We start from the raw sequence: 18252 nt of genomic DNA on the forward strand, positions 1-18252 counted from the left end.
TTACATTACATCACATTACATTACATTACATTACATTACAGTCATTTAGCAGACGCTTTTATCCAAAGTGACTTACAATAAGTGTATTCCACATAGGTATTCAAGAGAACTACTAGTCACCAGAAGTCATAAGTGCATCTCCTTTCTTAAACAAGCATCTTAAAGCATAAACCAGAGCAAAAGTATAGTGCAGAGCTCATTGCTTTAGCCAACAGTTGCACAACAAGCAAGATTAACTATTTTGCTGTTCTTGATTTATTTCATGAGAACTGTTCTTTTGATTAAAAATAATCTTACTTTATGATTAGAAATAGGATTTCCAGGAACAGTCAATGTATTTAGAGCTGTTTTTCCACCATGAAAATGCAGATTAGTCCAGGTCAATGTCCACCCATACATTCAGAAAGCAAAACCAACGTTGTTCCTCAAAGAAGTCCCCGACTTGTTTGCATTTTTTTACGCAATATTATATTTAAATCACACGGTAGTAGAGTCAGACATCACAGCAATTTACTGGCAATAATCCATTGCTCATTGCTCATTGTGTAAAGTGAAAGTGGAACGATTAGGCAGCCTAAGCTAGGCTCAGGAAACGGGAATCCTCATTGTTTAAGGTTCAAATACATTTAATATATTGTTTTTATTCCGAATATTGATTATAATTATGATTATTAGAGAAAAAACAACAATATCCCAATGTGAAAATGGTTTTCACTGCATTTGCAACGCTTTAATGGGCGTGTCTGAGGGGCCAAAGCACTGGAGGAAGGATTTTCAGACCCTAATGTAATATCAAAATGTAAATACTGCATTCAGTGAAAGTAAGAAAAGGTGCCTAAGTATCAGCAGCAACATGTAGTCTAGTATTAAAAAGCAAAGTAGGCCTATTCAACCGTAGGGTCCCTTACAGAGCAATACATTGTTCCTGGGGAGGCTTTTATTGTGGGTTACTTACTGTACTTTAGCTCTCCAAACTATATACATATATAAGCTCAAATGCTGATGTGATGTTGTATTCATAACATTTTGCAAAGAAAAGTACGCTAAGCATTAATAAAGAATCCAAACATGGAAAGTAAATTGTGGCAAAACTGTACTTGTATATAATAAATGTGCATCTTTAACAGATACATTTGGCCTTATGACTGATATGGCCTTTAAAGTCAGTCGACAAAACATTTTTTAATTGTATTGCCTTTCTTTGCATCAAACTGCCTGAGTTTTAAAACCTTAAAAATAGATTATCTTTTCCCAGTGAGATCCAGGATCATGGAAGCAGAAAGGGAAGAGACGCTCTGGGATCCTGCTCTGCAAAATGATGTGTTGGCTCCCTCTGCCGGGTCAGCCGAGGTACTGCACCACCATCACCTCCTGGGTTAAGAAATTACATTACATTACATTACAGTACATTACATTACATTACATTACATTACATTACATTACATTACATTTACATGTACATTACATTACATTACATTACAGTACATTACATTACAGTACATTACAGTCATTTACATGTACATTACATTACATTACAGTACATTACATTACATTACATTACAGTACATTACATTACATGTACATTACATTACAGTCATTTACATTTACATTACATTACATTACATTACATTACATTACATTACATTACATTACATGTACATTACATTACAGTCATTTACATTACATTACATTACATGTACATTACATGTACATTACATTACATAGCATTACATTACATTACAGTACATTACATTACATTACATTACATTACATTACATTACATTAGAATACATTACATTACATTACATTAGAATACATTACAGTACATTACATTAGAATACATTACATTACATTACATTACATTAGAATACATTACATTACATGTACATTACATTACATTTACATTACATTACAGTACATTACATTACATTACATTACAGTACATTTACAGTACAGATGCATTTTATACAAATTACGATTACATTACAAGTGTAGCAGACACTTTTCAACACTTAGGTATTCAAGAGAACTACTAGTCACCAGAAGTCATAAGTGCATCTCCTTTCTTAAACAAGCATCTTAAAGCATAAACCAGAGCAAAAGTATAGTGCAGAGGCAAATTACTACGGTTATGAAAGTTGCAAAGGAAACGCCACAAACACAGTGGACAGATTTTCCCTTTTTGTTTTAAGTATGCTTTCTTTGGTGTGTTTGTTTTGAGGATGGAAAATTAATGAACATAGTTTATTATAAATCTTCTATATTTACTTGCTAAATACCACGCCCACAAATGCAAATTAAATGGTTTTAATTAAGTGTGAACTCAGTGTAAAAATGGATGCCATGAAATATTCAACTGATATTGGAGCATCTTTGACTGTAGTTGATGCTATGATTAAGTATTGTGAATGGAGAGGCTTACCATGCCTGTACCCCTTGGCCTTGTGTTGATACTTTTTGTGTCTGTGTGTGTGTGTTGTATATGCAATTGTCTTAAATTAATAAAAAGCATATTGTGCCGAAAATATGCTCATGAATAACAATACAAACTTAAGGTTATCTTAATGTAAGCTTTCCATTCTGTTGAAGTTTTAATACCACTTCAAAATAAAACAAAAGCAAGGTTACGGGGTTACTGACCTACAGCATTACAACAAAGCACTCTAGCAATTCAATGCCATATTTTCTATTAAAAAAATATTCAATAGCATTCACATTGTTTTAGAAAACGTCTAAATTGTAACTCTTGGCTTTCAAAATAAATGTTTTAAGTCAGGCAGAAGTCACACAAAAAGTATCAACACAAGGCCAAGGGGTACAGCCCTTGGCCTTGTGTTGATACTTTTTGTGTCTGTGTGTGTGTGTGTTGTATATGCAATTGTCTTAAATTAATAAAAAGCATATTGTGCCGAAAATATGCTCATGAATAACAACACAAACTTAAGGTTATCTTAATGTAAGCTTTCCATTCTGTTGGAAGTTTTAATACCACTTCAAAATAAAACAAAAGCTTATGGGGGTTACTGACCTACAGCATTACAACAAAGCACTCTAGCAATTCAATGCCATATTTTCTATTAAAAAAATATTCAATTGCATTCACATTGTTTTAGAAAACGTCTAAATTGTAACTCTTGGCTTTCAAAATAAATGTTTTAAGTCAGGCAGCTGAAAGGACAGCCAGTTGTGGATCGGGGTCCTAAATCCTTTAACCCGGACATGCGCAGACGAAAATTCCTCTTTCTCGGTGGGCACAATGGCGGACGGAGAGTGAGTGTTTTCTTTCCTATTAAAATCTTAGCCCATCCACTGTTTAAATAGCCATCTTTGTTCATTTTACATCTTGGATGGATTGTTTAGTGTGCATCCTCCGTAATTCACATATTATTTGTTAATGATTTTGGTTATTATTGTTGTAATTGTCACTTAATGGATTCGTGTGTCTGGCCGTAGTAGTACAACATGGCTTTCGCTACCGCCTCCCTACACCCAGTTAAGAAGCAACTAAAGTGCTTTATATATATATATTTATATAGGAGAACAAAGTTAAGAGTCAGCTGCAACAATATGTCGTTGAAGCTGCTGTTAATGTTTCTAAAAACGTGGAAGAGATTGGAGAGAGCTAGCACAAGGTGTACGGGAGCCGGTAAGTGACACGTTAGCATGCTCAGCTACAACGAGTTGTTTGATCCTTTTATCTAAGTCCTATGCAGATGCTCTATGTTGTCAATGTGTTTCAATTTGGTCCCTAAAGTTGTGCTTGTCTACCACAGTAAAAAAGTACCGGCGGTCCCTGAGAGCCTTTTGAAAAGGCGAAAGGCCTTCGCCACCATGAAGGCCATGCGCGTCAAGAAGATGCTGGCTGAGAAGAAGGTATGTCTCCAGCATGTGTTTGTGAATTAGGATGTTTTACATTACATTACAGTCATTTAGCAGACGCTTTTATCCAAAGAAACTTACAGGAAGTGTATTCAACATAGGTATTCAAGAGAACTACTAGTCACCAGAAGTCATAAGTGCATCTCCTTTCTTAAACAAGCATCTTAAAGCATAAACCAGAGCAAAAGTATAGAAACAAACTAATAGGAATACAATAAGTGCTAAGCGGAAGGCTCAGGGTGCAATACCATAACTATAATTATTCTCTCTGTATTTATAAGATTTTTCTCTTAGTTATTGTGGTTTTTTTCTTACTTGTTTAAAATACTTGTTTGTTTTTTCTACTATGTCTCTTGTTTGCACTATATCTATAAAGGATATATAAACTACATTACATTACATTACAGTCATTTAGCAGATGCTTTTATCCAAAGAGACTTACAGGAAGTGTATTCAACATAGGTATTCAAGAGAACTACTAGTCACCAGAAGTCATAAGTGCATCTCCTTTCTTAAACAAGCATCTTAAAGCATAAACCAGAGCAAAAGTATAGTGCAGAGGCAAATTACTACGGTTATGAAAGTTGCAAAGGAAACGCCACAAACACAGTGGACAGATTTTCCCTTTTTGTTTTAAGTATGCTTTCTTTGGTGTGTTTGTTTTGAGGATGGAAAATTAATGAACATAGTTTATTATAAATCTTCTATATTTACTTGCTAAATACCACGCCCACAGATGCAAATTAAATGGTTTTAATTAAGTGTGAACTCAGTGTAAAAATGGATGCCATGAAATATTCAACTGATATTGGAGCATCTTTGACTGTAGTTGATGCTATGATTAAGTATTGTGAATGGAGAGGCTTACCATGCCTGTACCCCCTTGGCCTTGTGTCACCAGAAGTCATAAGTGCATCTCCTTTCTTTTAAATAAGTGCTTTGTCTCATAAACATGACAATAGCTTCATCAATAATCTTGCTGGATGATAAATCATTATTTCTTATGTGTTCTCAGTCCCGCAAAGTGACCAGGAAACTGATCTACAAGAGGGCTGAGAAGTACCACAAGGAGTACAGGACGATGTACAGGCGTGAGGTTCGCCTTGGCCGTACTGCTCGTAAAGTGGGAAACTTCTATGTGCCTGCTGAGCCCAAACTGGCTTTTGTTGTCAGGATCAGAGGGTGAGCATTTCCCAGTCAGTGTCTACCTGGGCACAGAATTGTACCGCATGGCAGATCAAGACTTTTGTAAAATTTACATGGATTGCTATATTTCCTGAAAGATGCGATGCCAGTTTGCTGATTGTAAATGCATTTTCCATGTTGATTGGGGTTGTTTCTAGTATCCAGTCTTGAATTGTTTGTAGATCTGCTGTTTATAAGGATTTTTTTATTCATAAACATCAGAATTTGGTAACTATAGCAATCCATGTCAATGCACTGTACTGTCTGCAAATGTGTTAGTTGTGTGGTTAATGATGAACATTTCTTTCCCCGACTTATCGACTATGCTGATACATTTTTGCAAACTAAGCCAGTTACTCTGAAACCACAATGAACTGAATTGATGAGAAAGCTGAACATTGATGCTAAGCTCAGTGCTAATCATTATCCTATTTGTTTTCCAGTATCAACGGTGTCAGCCCCAAGGTCCGCAAAGTTCTGCAGCTGCTCCGTCTGCGCCAGATCTTCAATGGTGTGTTCGTCAGATTGAACAAGGCTTCAATCAACATGCTCAGGATTGCTGAGCCCTACATTGCTTGGGGGTAAGGCTGTCACTAAAGCTTGACATTGACCATATAATGGAGACACAAATCATTGTGCACTGAAATCATCACTTACTAGTGAATTTAAATACTTTATATCTGGAATGTGGTTAATGATGCTGAACTTTTTTCCCCATCTTATCGACTATGGTGAATACCGACTGAAACTAAGCCAGTTTTGTCTGAAACCACATTCCATGATACATAATTGCTACAACAGTGCAGTTTTAACATATTGTTATTCTGAGAAAGTTTGAAGTTAATTGCCCTAATGTTCTTGGTTTGTATCAATGTTTCAGGACTAGTTGTGTGAATGTCTTGATGGACAGTTTTAACAATAACTGTAGCTACAATTAGACAGGCTACAATGATGACACTCTGGAAATGCAAAATAGATGTTTAAGTTGATTTATCATTGCATATGTACTGCACTGATCATCACCTTTATGCCAGTATCTTGTCCAACAATCACACAAGTTGTTGCATGTATTTCTATTAGTATTTTAGAGATTTTCTTTAAAAAAAACTAACATGCACATACAGTTGGCTACTGCTGATCAATATCCGCGACCACTCACTGTTTTTACAGAACAATCATAAATATGCAGACTCAAATAGCACTCTGCTAGCTGTTTCGTGGGGACTTATAATGTCAGATCTCAACCACCTGGAGAATATTGTAATGATTTAATGCTTGTTTTCAGGGCTGTCTTGACTTCAAATGTCAGGGAATAATAATTATTATACAGTTTCTAATATATCATAAGATGAGCACTAAAATGGTCTTAATTCACGCTCTTGTATCAAATTTTGTTTTACCGTGAAAACATTTTCCTAAAACTGTTTTGCCAAAAGCTACATTTTACAAGATAATACACATTCTCACCTTTTATAATTAATTCATAAATCCATTTGGACTATACATTCTCTAATAATGCCTGAAGGATAGTGTCTACATGCAAATCTTCCTATTTCTCAAACTACATTGCTCAGATTTGATTTACGCTCATTTCATAACCATTACCTGTTGGTCCCCCAGATATCCCAACCTGAAGTCTGTGCGCGAGCTGATCTACAAACGTGGCCACGGCAGGATGAGGAAACAGCGCATTGCCCTCACCGACAATGCTCTGGTTGAAAAGGCCCTCGGTATGTATACTTATGCCTTTTTTTTTATTTTATGTGCTTGCGACTGACGTGGAGCCAGAAGCATTATGTTTTCGGGTTGTCTGTCACGTTTGGTCCATTCTCTTGAACGCAATATTGTAGGAAAGTCTAGAGAAGGTTGTCAAATTTAGCACAAACGTCCACCTGGACTCACATTTTTGGCCATAATTCAAGAATAGATGTGCTAATTATGACAATTTCACACAAATTTCAAATAGGATGAAATTATGAAGTGAGGACTTTCTGGACAGACATGGATGTGATCTGCTGCATAACTGGTTGGCGGAGGCATACAACCAAGAGGTGGTAATTCTAGTTTGCTTTAGAACAAACAAATGTGTTTGTACATAACGCAGTATATGTGTGCTTCTATGAGGGGAAGTTTGTACTATAGTAAACCTCATCAAACCTCCGACCAATTATTTCTGAAGACAAATGATCAAGGCAGTGTTATAAATTGCTTCTATGATGCAGTTTTAAAGCAGAATCACTTAAGTTACTGTTGGATTAAGGAGTCGAGCGACATGTGGTTAATGATGCACACTTTTTTCCCCGTCTTATCGACCATGGTGAGAAAAAACTGTAAACTAAGCCAGTTTTGTCTGAAACCACAAGCCAGTCTGACAGTGACTTGGATGTCTTATTTTAGTTGTTGTTGGCAGAGTCCCACCCTGCTCATCAAAATAGTTTAGTTCATAAAGTACCTTATTGGACATAAACTAAAATATATGATGAGTCTGGTGAACTTGCATTATAACTTGGTAGAAATCTGAAATGTTTGGATATACAATAATCTCCTCCAGTCTGGGTTAAATATGTTTATGAGTAAAACCAAAGTCGTCCATCATACACTTTCTGGGTGTATAATATTTAAGTTTTACACTTGTTTTCACTGATATCTCATATTTTTAAGTTTGAGTAGTTGAGTGTGCAGAAAGCTATGCAGTTCAATTTGTTAAGCCCAGTGCTTTTTGATCCTTAGGCAAATATGGCATCATCTGTGTTGAGGACCTCATCCATGAGATTTACACAGTTGGAAAGAACTTCAAGCCCGCCAACAACTTCCTGTGGCCCTTCAAGCTGTCGTCACCCCGCGGTGGTATGAACAAGAAGACCACACACTTCGTGGAGGGAGGAGACGCTGGCAACAGGGAGGATCAGATCAACAGAATGATCAGGAGGATGAACTAAAGTTATGGTGAGTTGTAGGAATAGTGCAGGACTAGGAAGTATAAATGGCTAATTAGGTGTGGTTAATGATGCATTATCTTTTTTCCCCATCTTATCGACTATGGTGAATAACAGCTGAAAATAAGCCAATTATGTCTGAAACCACATCTTAGCCATTAAACTTCAAATCATCCAAGACACGGGAAACGTAATGTAAGGGATTACTTCCAATATAGCAATATGGTTATACTTTTCTTCCTAAAGATATCTTGGTGATGGCAGTCTTTTATGTAAAACAAAATGTCCACCTTTTGAGTGTGTTCCAAACATTACCATTGTAAAGAAGTGTTTATATAGTTTCCTAAATGGAATTTCAGGTCCTATAACCATATTTTAGAAGGCACATGGAATAAATTGTTGACCTTATTTATTGGACATAGCTTTGTATCTGGAAACCAATTCTGAACACTGGTTTTTTTGTTTTTGTTTGTCTTTTTCAGGTTTTCAAAGGACTCAAAATGTACAATAAAAACATGGAGGAAAAAAAACTGTCTTCTGATTTGTGATTGTGTCTTTTTCATTCATCAATATGCCATCTCATGTATATCATCTTTTGACTTGGTAATTAAGGGTATCCACTTTCTCTGAAGATTTTGTTTAAATATTTCTACAGCAGTGGTGATCATACATTACATTACAGTCATTTAGCAGATGCTTTTATCCAAAGCGACTTACAGTCAGTAGTATGTTACATATCATTCACCCATTCACACACTGATGACAGGCTACCATCAAGCTGCCACCATCAGACTCTAACTAACATTCATCATCCAGTCCACACCGATGGCCTTCAGGAGCAACTTGGGGTTAAGTGTCTTGCCCAAGGACACATCGACTGCTGAAGCCGGGTATCGAACCATTTCTTGATCCCTAAAAGGATGGGTGGAGGACAATATGAACAAATAAATAAATAAATAAAACATCAGTCTTGAATATAAATGGTATAAATTGTGTGGTGCAAATTAAAAGAATTTAAGACTGGACATTTTATAAATAAAAAAAAAAAAAAAAATTTGTTTTCAAAACCTAAATACTGTAACGAATGAGACTTGAGTAACGGGACCGTGTTTCCATGGTGAAGCGGTGACTCGGTTGTCCGCTGCAGCCCAGCACTGCTGCTCCGGGATGTCTGGCTCATAGCCCGGCGTGTGTTTGTCCTTTAGCTCGTTGTTTTGCTTGTGAACGTATGTTGCATGGCTGCTCCAACATGATGACTTTGCAGGTCAACGCTTCGCTTCCTGCCGCGGAGGCTCTGACGTCGGACGGCGGCTCGCATTGCAGTGAGCTCGGCCCTGATGCGGACAGATACCCGGCCGTCAGACACCATCACATGAGGGGGAAGCTACCTCTGATACCACCCCTGAGCAGTGAGTAACCTGCTACCTATACATATTACATTACATTACAGTCATTTAGCAGACGCTTTTCTCCAAAGCGACTTACAGTCAGTAGTATGTTACATATCATTCACCCATTCACACACTGATGACAGGCTACCATCAAGGTGCCACCATCAGACTCTAACTAACATTCATGCAACATCCAGTCCACACCGATGGCCTTCAGGAGCAACTTGGGGTTAAGTGTCTTGCCCAAGGACACATCGACTGCCGAAGCCGGGTATCGAACCACCAACCCTCTGATTGGAGAACTACCTTGCTCACATATCTGCTGTGTTATCACATTAATGCTGAGCACCGGTCATCTCTGTTGTAGAGTCCAGGGACTGGAACACCTTGGTCAGCGGCTTCATAGTTGGAGGGTAAGAGACAACACCACCTTGTTTCCTGATGCTGAGCATTACATTTTAGTCATGTTTTAAGTGTGTACTGCTTTTGGCTTCTACTTGACAATCAGTGCAGCAAATCTATTTGTCAAGTACATTACATTAGTCATTTCAACAAAAGCCATGTGGTTCATATTTCTCAAGGCTCTAGAGGCTGTGGCATATTAATAAGTTTAAAGATATGTTACATTACATTACAGTCATTTAGCAGATGCTTTTATCCAAAGCGACTTACAGGAAGTGTATTCAACATAGGTATTCAAGAGAACTACTAGTCACCAGAAGTCATAAGTGCATCTCCTTTCTTAAACAAGCATCTTAAAGCATAAACCAGTATTGGTATAAGAAGTATTAGTGGTTACACTTAAAGGCACAGTATTTAAATATGTTTAGTGGTAACACAAGGATAAAACACAAATGGCACTGGGTGGTATTATTCTGGGGTGTTTTTTTTAATCCACGTGTGCTGCTATGTAATTTCACTTTCTACAATCTATGTGTAGGTCACCTAACTTGGCCAGTGAGGTCAGACTGGATCCAGAGAATAATGACCTGAAGAAGGATATCTGTGGGAGACACTTTCTTTTTGATAAACAGTGTAAGAATTGCAAAATATGAGATGCCCTTTAATTACTAAATTTCAAATTGTATTTATAAGATTATTTATATATTCACACACATTGTATTTCCTGAATTGTAACCTGACAGCCAGTAGGTGGAGTTGTCGTCATACATAATGAGCACAGCTTTCATTATATTATCATTTGACATGAATGCATGCCATCAAAATTATTAGTATGTTTGAAAGCAAGATATTTAACATTTGCATAAATACACTTTTTGTTTTAACATATCCTCTTAGAAAAAGATCGTCTTAAGAGTGGGTGTTAGTTCTGAATATCTAAATCCAATTAATTTTAGGTGCAAGGTTAGAAAGGACCAGAACTGTGATTCCTCCACTGTCAAGAAACTACCATTTGCAAAGACCTGGCAACCTGCATCCCTTCAGCCTCTCCAAGGAGCTTTCCCACAGCCTTTCAGGGCCGCCTTTCACCCTGAGGTAACCAGTAGATTAATGTCACTCAGCCCTGTGGTTGTAGCCGTACTCTTCACAGCGTATTTCTGAGGACAGCTGCGCAGATTGCAGTAATTACACTTAGTCATGGTCTCATATTTGAAATGAATAACAAAAATATGGACAGAGAAAAAAGTAGCCAGACAATTAATGTTTTGTCACACATTATTTGTCTGTCACAGAGGGAGGTTTTTTTAATTTAGTTTTTGTTTAATATTCTGGTAACATCAGGGATATGATTATAGTTAAACTGAATCATTGTCACTCCACACAATGATGAGATCATAATCATTTATTACAATTAGTCCTTTATTTGTGGGATCAGTTTAGTTTGATGGCACTCTGCCTTCACTGTCACAACCTTTCACCCTTAAAACAATTTTGAGGGGCCTACATATCTTCTCCATTTACATGAAATAGGCGGGTCTCCTTAACGATATTCACTAATGCTTACAGGAAGATCATGTTTCATATGTTCATAACGTCCTCAATTCTGTCTTCCAGCTACCCTGAAACATATGAACTGAATACAACTCCAGCCATCCTCTTTCCTTCAACTTTAGTCCTCAATGGCAGAAACACCTTCACAGTTGAAAACTGCAAGCTCAGCAGGTATCTTTGCCCTTATAAACTAAATCAGACCAGGCCAATCAATAGTTCTCTTAATTATTTCACACAACTATTCCTCTTCTGCTTTTCGTCTGATCTGCAGGCCTAAGGTGAAGTATCCTACCACCTACAACCTACTGAATGTTAAAGACAATCAAAAGAGTGAGTTATTTTGATGCTGTGAAGCAAAGACTTTGTGTGCCTCGTCTTCGCTCCTCAGTCATTTCTTGTGGCCTTAACAGTTTTGGTCAGAATGCCCCTGTCTTTGTAGCAAGGAGAAATCAACTTTCAACCAGTACATGATGTCAATTTATTGGCAGATGCAGCAAACTGCCCAATATGGGTCTGGGTGGCCAGTTATGGCTGCAAGCTCAAGGACCTTTCCTGTTGTATTACGCCACTGTTTGCCTGCTTACTCCTCACACCACTCTTAACAGTCCCACGGCCAGTTAAGAGGGTTGCGATAACGCAACTTAAGGCATCTCTGACCCCCAGCTGCTACTCTGTGGCCAGGCACACATTGGGGCACTTGTATTGTCTTTGACAGTGTTTGGTTAACAGCTAATGGAACTACCAGTGCACACACTGCTGAGTACCTCTCTGCCACGGCTCTGTGGCTCACTTAAATAGTTTTTTTGGACAGTGTGTTTGGCTAACCGCTAACAACAAACTACAAAATACAAGTGCATACACTGCAATACCTCACCTTGACTCGCTGCTGAGCAGGCAGACAGCTTAGTGAGTTTATCTTCGTGTTTTGGCGTGATTGTATGAAGTGTATTCTACGCTGGCTTCAAGCTCACTGCTTGTATTGTGTTACATCACTGCTCGTTTTTGAGTTTGAATCAAGTCTGTTTGACGACGCTTTACAGCAACGGTTGTCTTCATTCAATCACACAATACAGCAGTGGTCGTTGCAGACTCACCTTGAGAAGATCTTCACTCTGCATAGTGCACCTTTCTAATGTTGTTCTTTTTATTTTAAGTGTCTTATGTCGTATCATATATCTCGTCTTAATATTTGTTCTTTTCCCCCTTCCATTGATCTTTCTCTTTCTCTGTCTTGCTTGCCTCTTGCCACACAGGCCAGTCCTATCCAGACCCAGCGGTCGGAGCATCTCGCTCTTTTATCAACAGGATATCGGAGCTGTCCTCTTTAGAGGGTGAGACAGTGAGACAAGAAAAGCTTAAGAAAATGAGGAAACCTAAAAAAACTCCATCCTGACAATCACCTTCTTCCCAGTCACACTGGTCAACGCTCAAAACCTTTGAGTCTGTGCCAACAACATCTGAACAAAATAAAACATTTGCGGCGCCATGGTCATTTCAATGGCTTATTCTGACAGCTTGTTTGTCCTCAGTGGTATTATTTTCCTGCTTAACATGGCTGGTCTACACATTTTGGGATTCCTGACCTGAGTTCCTCTCTATTAGTTACGTAGTAGTATTTACTGTGGTAAATTGCAGCATTTACTACACAAATGGTGATGAATATTTTCTATTCTGACTCACAGCTGTTAGTATTTTCCCACTCAACATATGGATGAAAAGACATTTATTTTATCTTTGAATGGCTTGTAATGGCTGTTATGTATTACTGCCATATTTCTCGCTGTATCATGCATATGTTGCAGTTGCTGTCAAGCTTTGATCTCAATACAACAGTGTTTCAAACAATGCAGTTATATACTAATTAAGTAAGTCGAATATCTGTGAACATATTAAATAGTTTAGCAAAACCATTTCTGTGCCTTGTTAAATGTCTTCCTGAATTAAATACATCTATTTTTGTTATTGTTACTCCTTTTGTAAAGAACTTTTTTCAATTTTGGTCATGATTTTTGTTCTTGTTCTTGCTTCTAGAGGGCTATAAAGGGAGATTTCCCTTCCTTTTGGCACATACACTGCATATCGACTAGTACAGTAATCAGAATGCCTAAAAGATTGAGATGAAATATAATCTGCATTCCATATTTACAAAACAGAAACAAAACTGTGCCCCCAGATCCCAGAATGTGGTACTTTCCCACATAATGCATTGTTTTGTTGCTGTATGGAAGGCAGCTCATGTCTCTGAATAGTATTGTTCATTGTATTTGACAAAGACAGCAGTCATAGTCTTTTTGTTAAGAGAGATTGAGGACTTCAGTATTATTTGAAGATGTAGCAGCTGGAGTCATAATGCTTGTTCATGTGATAATTCAATTAGGACATATTTGACCTTGTTAATTTGTGTCTTTCATGAAATAAATGATATACCTGTTGTCATATTGTGAATAAATAAAGCAAAAATACAGTAGTTGTGATTTATTATATGTTTTGTCATTTTTAACATGCTATACTATGATTTTTTTCATATTATAGAATGTCAGAAAAAGTCATATTATAGTTTGTAAAAAAGTCATTTTTTCATGCATATAAAATCATCACATGATATACCATACTATTTTTCACTATAAAAGGATAAAACATAAAAACATTCATAGTATATGTATGTTGAAAAAAAGTCATAGTATAGCAAAAAAGTCATAGTATAAGAAAAAAGGTCATAGTATAGAATGTTGAAAAAAGTCACAGTATAGTATGTCCGAAAAAGGTCATATTATAGAATGTCAAAAAAAGTCATGAAAAAGTCATATTATAGTATGTCGAAAAAGTCATAAAAAAGTCATAGTATAGTATGTCGAAAAAGGTCATAGTATAGTATGTTGAAAAAAGGTCATAGTATAGTATGTCGAAAAAAGCCATGAAGAAGTCATGTGACGTGCTATACTATGAAAAATTGACAGTATATTTAGTAACATTTTCAACAAAAAAAGAAAATGTATATCTAGACGAGTTTAAAAGCCACAAATAAGCATATTTATTCACAAAGCAACAGTAAGGAACAGAACAAAGCTTAAAGTCAAGAATAATGTTGGAATGTAGGGATTTGTGAAAATGTCTGCAGCAAACAAAAGAGAAACAACAGTAGCACCAGCAGGGAAAGAGAGAGGGACTGTGTGGAAGGGTGGTGAGCTCTCATATCAGAACCACACTGAGCCCAGGTGTGGCTCATGAAGTTGATGATCCGGATCCTGCAAGACAAAGAAGAGCCAGCAAGACAAAAGACACAGAGACACCTAGTGGAGTGGAGGAGTTGCTGTCACATAGTCATAAAATAACATAAGAAATCTTACAGTACGCCATAATTATGACTTTTTATGATTTTTGACGACACATTTCTATACAATTACATGTTTGAGGACATTCTACACAATGAAAAAGAAATGAAAAACATGTCATAGTTTAGTATGCCACAAAAACATTCATAAAAAAAAGGTCATAGTGTATAGTATGCCTTAAACAATGCCAAGGTCTGGTTTGTCAGAAAAAAGTATTTTATGCAGTAAATTATTTTCTTTCATATTCATTTTATTAAACTTTTTTGAATACAGTACTATGAAATGTTTAATGACATACTAAAAATCATAAAATATAGTGTAGTGTAGTATGCCATTAAATGTTATAAAAAATGTCAATTCAACTTTTCAGCAGACTATTCTGTGTCATATTTTATACAAAATATGATATACTTTGACATTTTTTAGACATACCATATAGTATGTCATGAAATTGTATAGTATGACAAAAATAAAATCATGGAAATCATGGAAAGTATGTCTTGAAAATGTCACAATATAGTTTGCCATGAAACTTTTATGTCATAGTATGTCTTGAAAAAGTCAAAGTCTAGTATACAATGGTATGTCACTAACTGTCATGAAAGTGGCGTAAAATAGTATGTCACAAAAATGTCATCAGATTGTGGTAGAAATTCTTTGTATACATACCGGTATAGTATAGCATAAAAGTCTTAGTACAGTATGCCATAAATAATTCAGAAATAATATCATAGTAAAGTAATATGTGTCATATGAAATTATTATATAGTATGTCTATGTATAGTATGCCATAAATCATTTAAATAAATATAGTGTGACAAGAAAAATAAATTATAGTTTACTATGTCATAAAACTGTCTTCCTATTTGTATGCCATACAAATGACACAAATATATCATAACATTGTATATCACAATAACTCAAAAAACACCACGTAATGCTCTGTTAAGGGGTAGTGTTCATTTCAGACCAACTTTTTCTCCAATCATTTGTCCGAAAACTTGCAATTCCTAGCGAGGTAGTTTAACACCTGGACGTAAAGCCATCAATGAGTGCACCAACGGTTGTTATTTTCCGATGAAGCCAAATCTAGTATACAACCTCTTTGGACGAATATACATGTTGAAAATAAGCAATAATGTTTAGTATAATGGATAAATGGTGTTTTAAGGGCATTAATTGTTGGTAAATTGATTATCAACTCTTAATACTTTTTAAGACCCTGTGGACATCTGGTTTGCCTTCTAATCAGGAGGGCATGGGCAAACTGATCCAAGATTGCCATAGCTGTCATTTAAAGGACGACAGTGTAGTGGGAGGAGCCTGGTGGACCTGAGAGTGGCCAACCAAGGCTTCTTATTGAACTGGAACAGTTTCAAGACTGAGATCAAGGTTTTTGTTTTATCATTTTTTGTTTGGATATTTTCATTTGATTAGACACAGTGGAGGCAGAATAGGCTGCGGATGGATGGGAGGATAGTCAGCAAAGAGTAGAGACAGTCATTGGTATGTGCTTAGGATTATTGATTTTCATAATGATGCCAAATTGAATTGAGTGTTTAATTCCAGGGAGTGTATCCCTAAGCATCCTAATAAATACAAATGTGATGTTGTCAAAAATGTTGAGCTCTGTTTGTGTTCCTCCCTCCCTCCCTGCGGATAGTGAGGTGTGCATTTCAGGGACGCACAGTGACCTAGAAACACAGAGCCATCTCCTCATTCAAGTGAAGGGCTTGTATTCACGCTCAAACAGTCAGGGTTTTTTACCGTCCCTTTCAAGTGTAGTCAAACAAAATGACCTGGAACAAACAGGTCTTTAATAAGAGCTGTACTGGGGCCTGCCCACAAGTGGTTTATCGTTTCACTGTCGTTCCACAGGACTCTTAACCAGGACAGTGCCCGACGGAGAGCACAGTGCTCTGTCGGTGCAAACATGCTAAATTGTTTTTATCATTCCTTAAATGGATATTTAAAATGGACATTTAAGGTTCAGGTGCCCTTTCTTTATATGTAATGAAAAGTTTTTGCTTATGAAGTATTTGCTACCAAAATCATTACGTTGTATCGTTGTAGTGTTTATAATGTATGGTTTTTTTTTTAATATCAATATCAATTATGTGAGGGTAGAATTTATGTCCCTAGTGAAAAAATGCTGGGTTGTGGGACAGATATTGACTTGATATTGTGCCAGTTGACTTTATCAGCAGGGATCATAGAATGTAGCCTCTCTGCCAAATTAAAACTTTGCCAAAATGTCCTAAATATGTTTGGATCAGTATGAGAGAGAATAGACAGCTTACGCCTGGGGATCAGCTCAGTGCTTTATTCTCTTTAAATGAATGTGTTTGCTGTTTAATGTGCCACTGCATTATCTGAAGTTAAAAGCGTTATAATCGATATTTGTGTACCAACAATGGGTCAAATGAGTAATAAGTAATTGATTTGTTTTATCGGATAGTCATTTTACTGTTTTGGTTCACATTTTAGGATTAAAGCTTCTGAGATTTGTTATTTTTCCTTGACTTACATTTTAGTTAATTGAATACTTAGATGTTGCTTAGCCTTTTCACTATTTTCTGATGTTTAGCAAGTACCTACTCACAGTATTACTTTTAGTTACATTTATTACAGATAGATGTGTAACCGTCAAGCTCATTGCAGTGTGGTCTTCATCCGTTGAGACATCTCTCTCATACTCACAGCATCACATGTTCTATTTGCAAAGAAATTAACATAAAGGACCTTCAGCCAACCAATAAAAATTCTTGCTTTATAAAGGCTCAAACCCGCCAACTGACGGCTCCTCTATTGTGAAACCAGTCTGAACTCAAAAGAAGCTTGTTAAAAGATCCTAAAAGATAGTTACACAGTGATCAGAAATAAATGATAGAGCAAACAAGCGACATGTGTCAACAGGTCCTAGTCCCATAGTAACCTGTGTGTCTGTGTATTCAAGTGGGGCACTCGTAGGTCAAATCTTTGTCTTTTTTTCCATCACAGCAAGGCCAAAAACTGTGTCAAACATATGTCGAATCTATGGCAACGGGGCTTATTGTGCCTTAATTATCCACTAGTTTCTTTGCTTGCACTCTCTGTCTAGAACCCTTAAGATCAAATAAGATATATATTTTTTATAATTATATCATAAGAATGTTTGCATACAAGTTTTACAGCTGCCAGATGAGGAGTTTTTGTTAACATCATAGGTGTCTGTTATTGTCAGGTGAGTTAGATTTTATATTTTCCATCAATATTCAAGTCAAAGCATGACTGGGAAAATTCTGTAAAATGATTTTCAGTGCCAGTCCTTGATGTATAGCGCACACACACACACACACACACACACACACACGCATAAATCTAGGGGGCCTATAACCTTTCCACTGCTCTCTCACATTTCATAATATGATTTATGGAATCTACAGTGATAGATGCACCTTGCTCATAGTCATTACTATTACTTGACATCTCATCTCTCTTAGAGGAAGGGGTCAGTCTCACTCCCCACACACACATCTTGCCTCATTTGGCTATCCCTACTTCTAATGTCTGCATTGATGTACACACATATGGTAC

At 36.7% G+C, this 18252-nt stretch overlaps 1 protein-coding gene and 4 non-coding genes across 5 annotated transcripts; all 5 read left to right on the forward strand.

Annotated features, from left to right (window-relative positions):
- The first annotated feature begins 3163 nt into the window (after window positions 1-3163).
- Window positions 3164-8531, forward strand: rpl7 (ribosomal protein L7). Its single transcript, XM_054622507.1, has 7 exons — window positions 3164-3270; window positions 3774-3873; window positions 4895-5061; window positions 5508-5645; window positions 6685-6794; window positions 7795-8010; window positions 8483-8531. Exons 1-6 carry the CDS (start codon window positions 3257-3259, stop codon window positions 8001-8003), a joined length of 738 nt encoding a protein of 245 aa, XP_054478482.1. The 5' UTR covers window positions 3164-3256; the 3' UTR covers window positions 8004-8010; window positions 8483-8531.
- On the forward strand, window positions 5345-5435 carry LOC129111133 (small nucleolar SNORD12/SNORD106). The gene has a single exon (XR_008532312.1). It is a non-coding gene; the product is annotated as a small nucleolar SNORD12/SNORD106 (small nucleolar RNA).
- On the forward strand, window positions 5749-5840 carry LOC129111139 (small nucleolar SNORD12/SNORD106). The gene has a single exon (XR_008532317.1). It is a non-coding gene; the product is annotated as a small nucleolar SNORD12/SNORD106 (small nucleolar RNA).
- On the forward strand, window positions 7336-7427 carry LOC129111132 (small nucleolar SNORD12/SNORD106). Its single transcript, XR_008532311.1, has one exon. It is a non-coding gene; the product is annotated as a small nucleolar SNORD12/SNORD106 (small nucleolar RNA).
- Window positions 8059-8151, forward strand: LOC129111131 (small nucleolar SNORD12/SNORD106). Its single transcript, XR_008532310.1, has one exon. It is a non-coding gene; the product is annotated as a small nucleolar SNORD12/SNORD106 (small nucleolar RNA).
- Window positions 8532-18252: the final 9721 nt, after the last annotated feature.

Source organism: Anoplopoma fimbria, chromosome 21 (genome assembly GCF_027596085.1).
Source record: "Anoplopoma fimbria isolate UVic2021 breed Golden Eagle Sablefish chromosome 21, Afim_UVic_2022, whole genome shotgun sequence".
NCBI classification, from domain to species: domain Eukaryota; kingdom Metazoa; phylum Chordata; class Actinopteri; order Perciformes; family Anoplopomatidae; genus Anoplopoma; species Anoplopoma fimbria.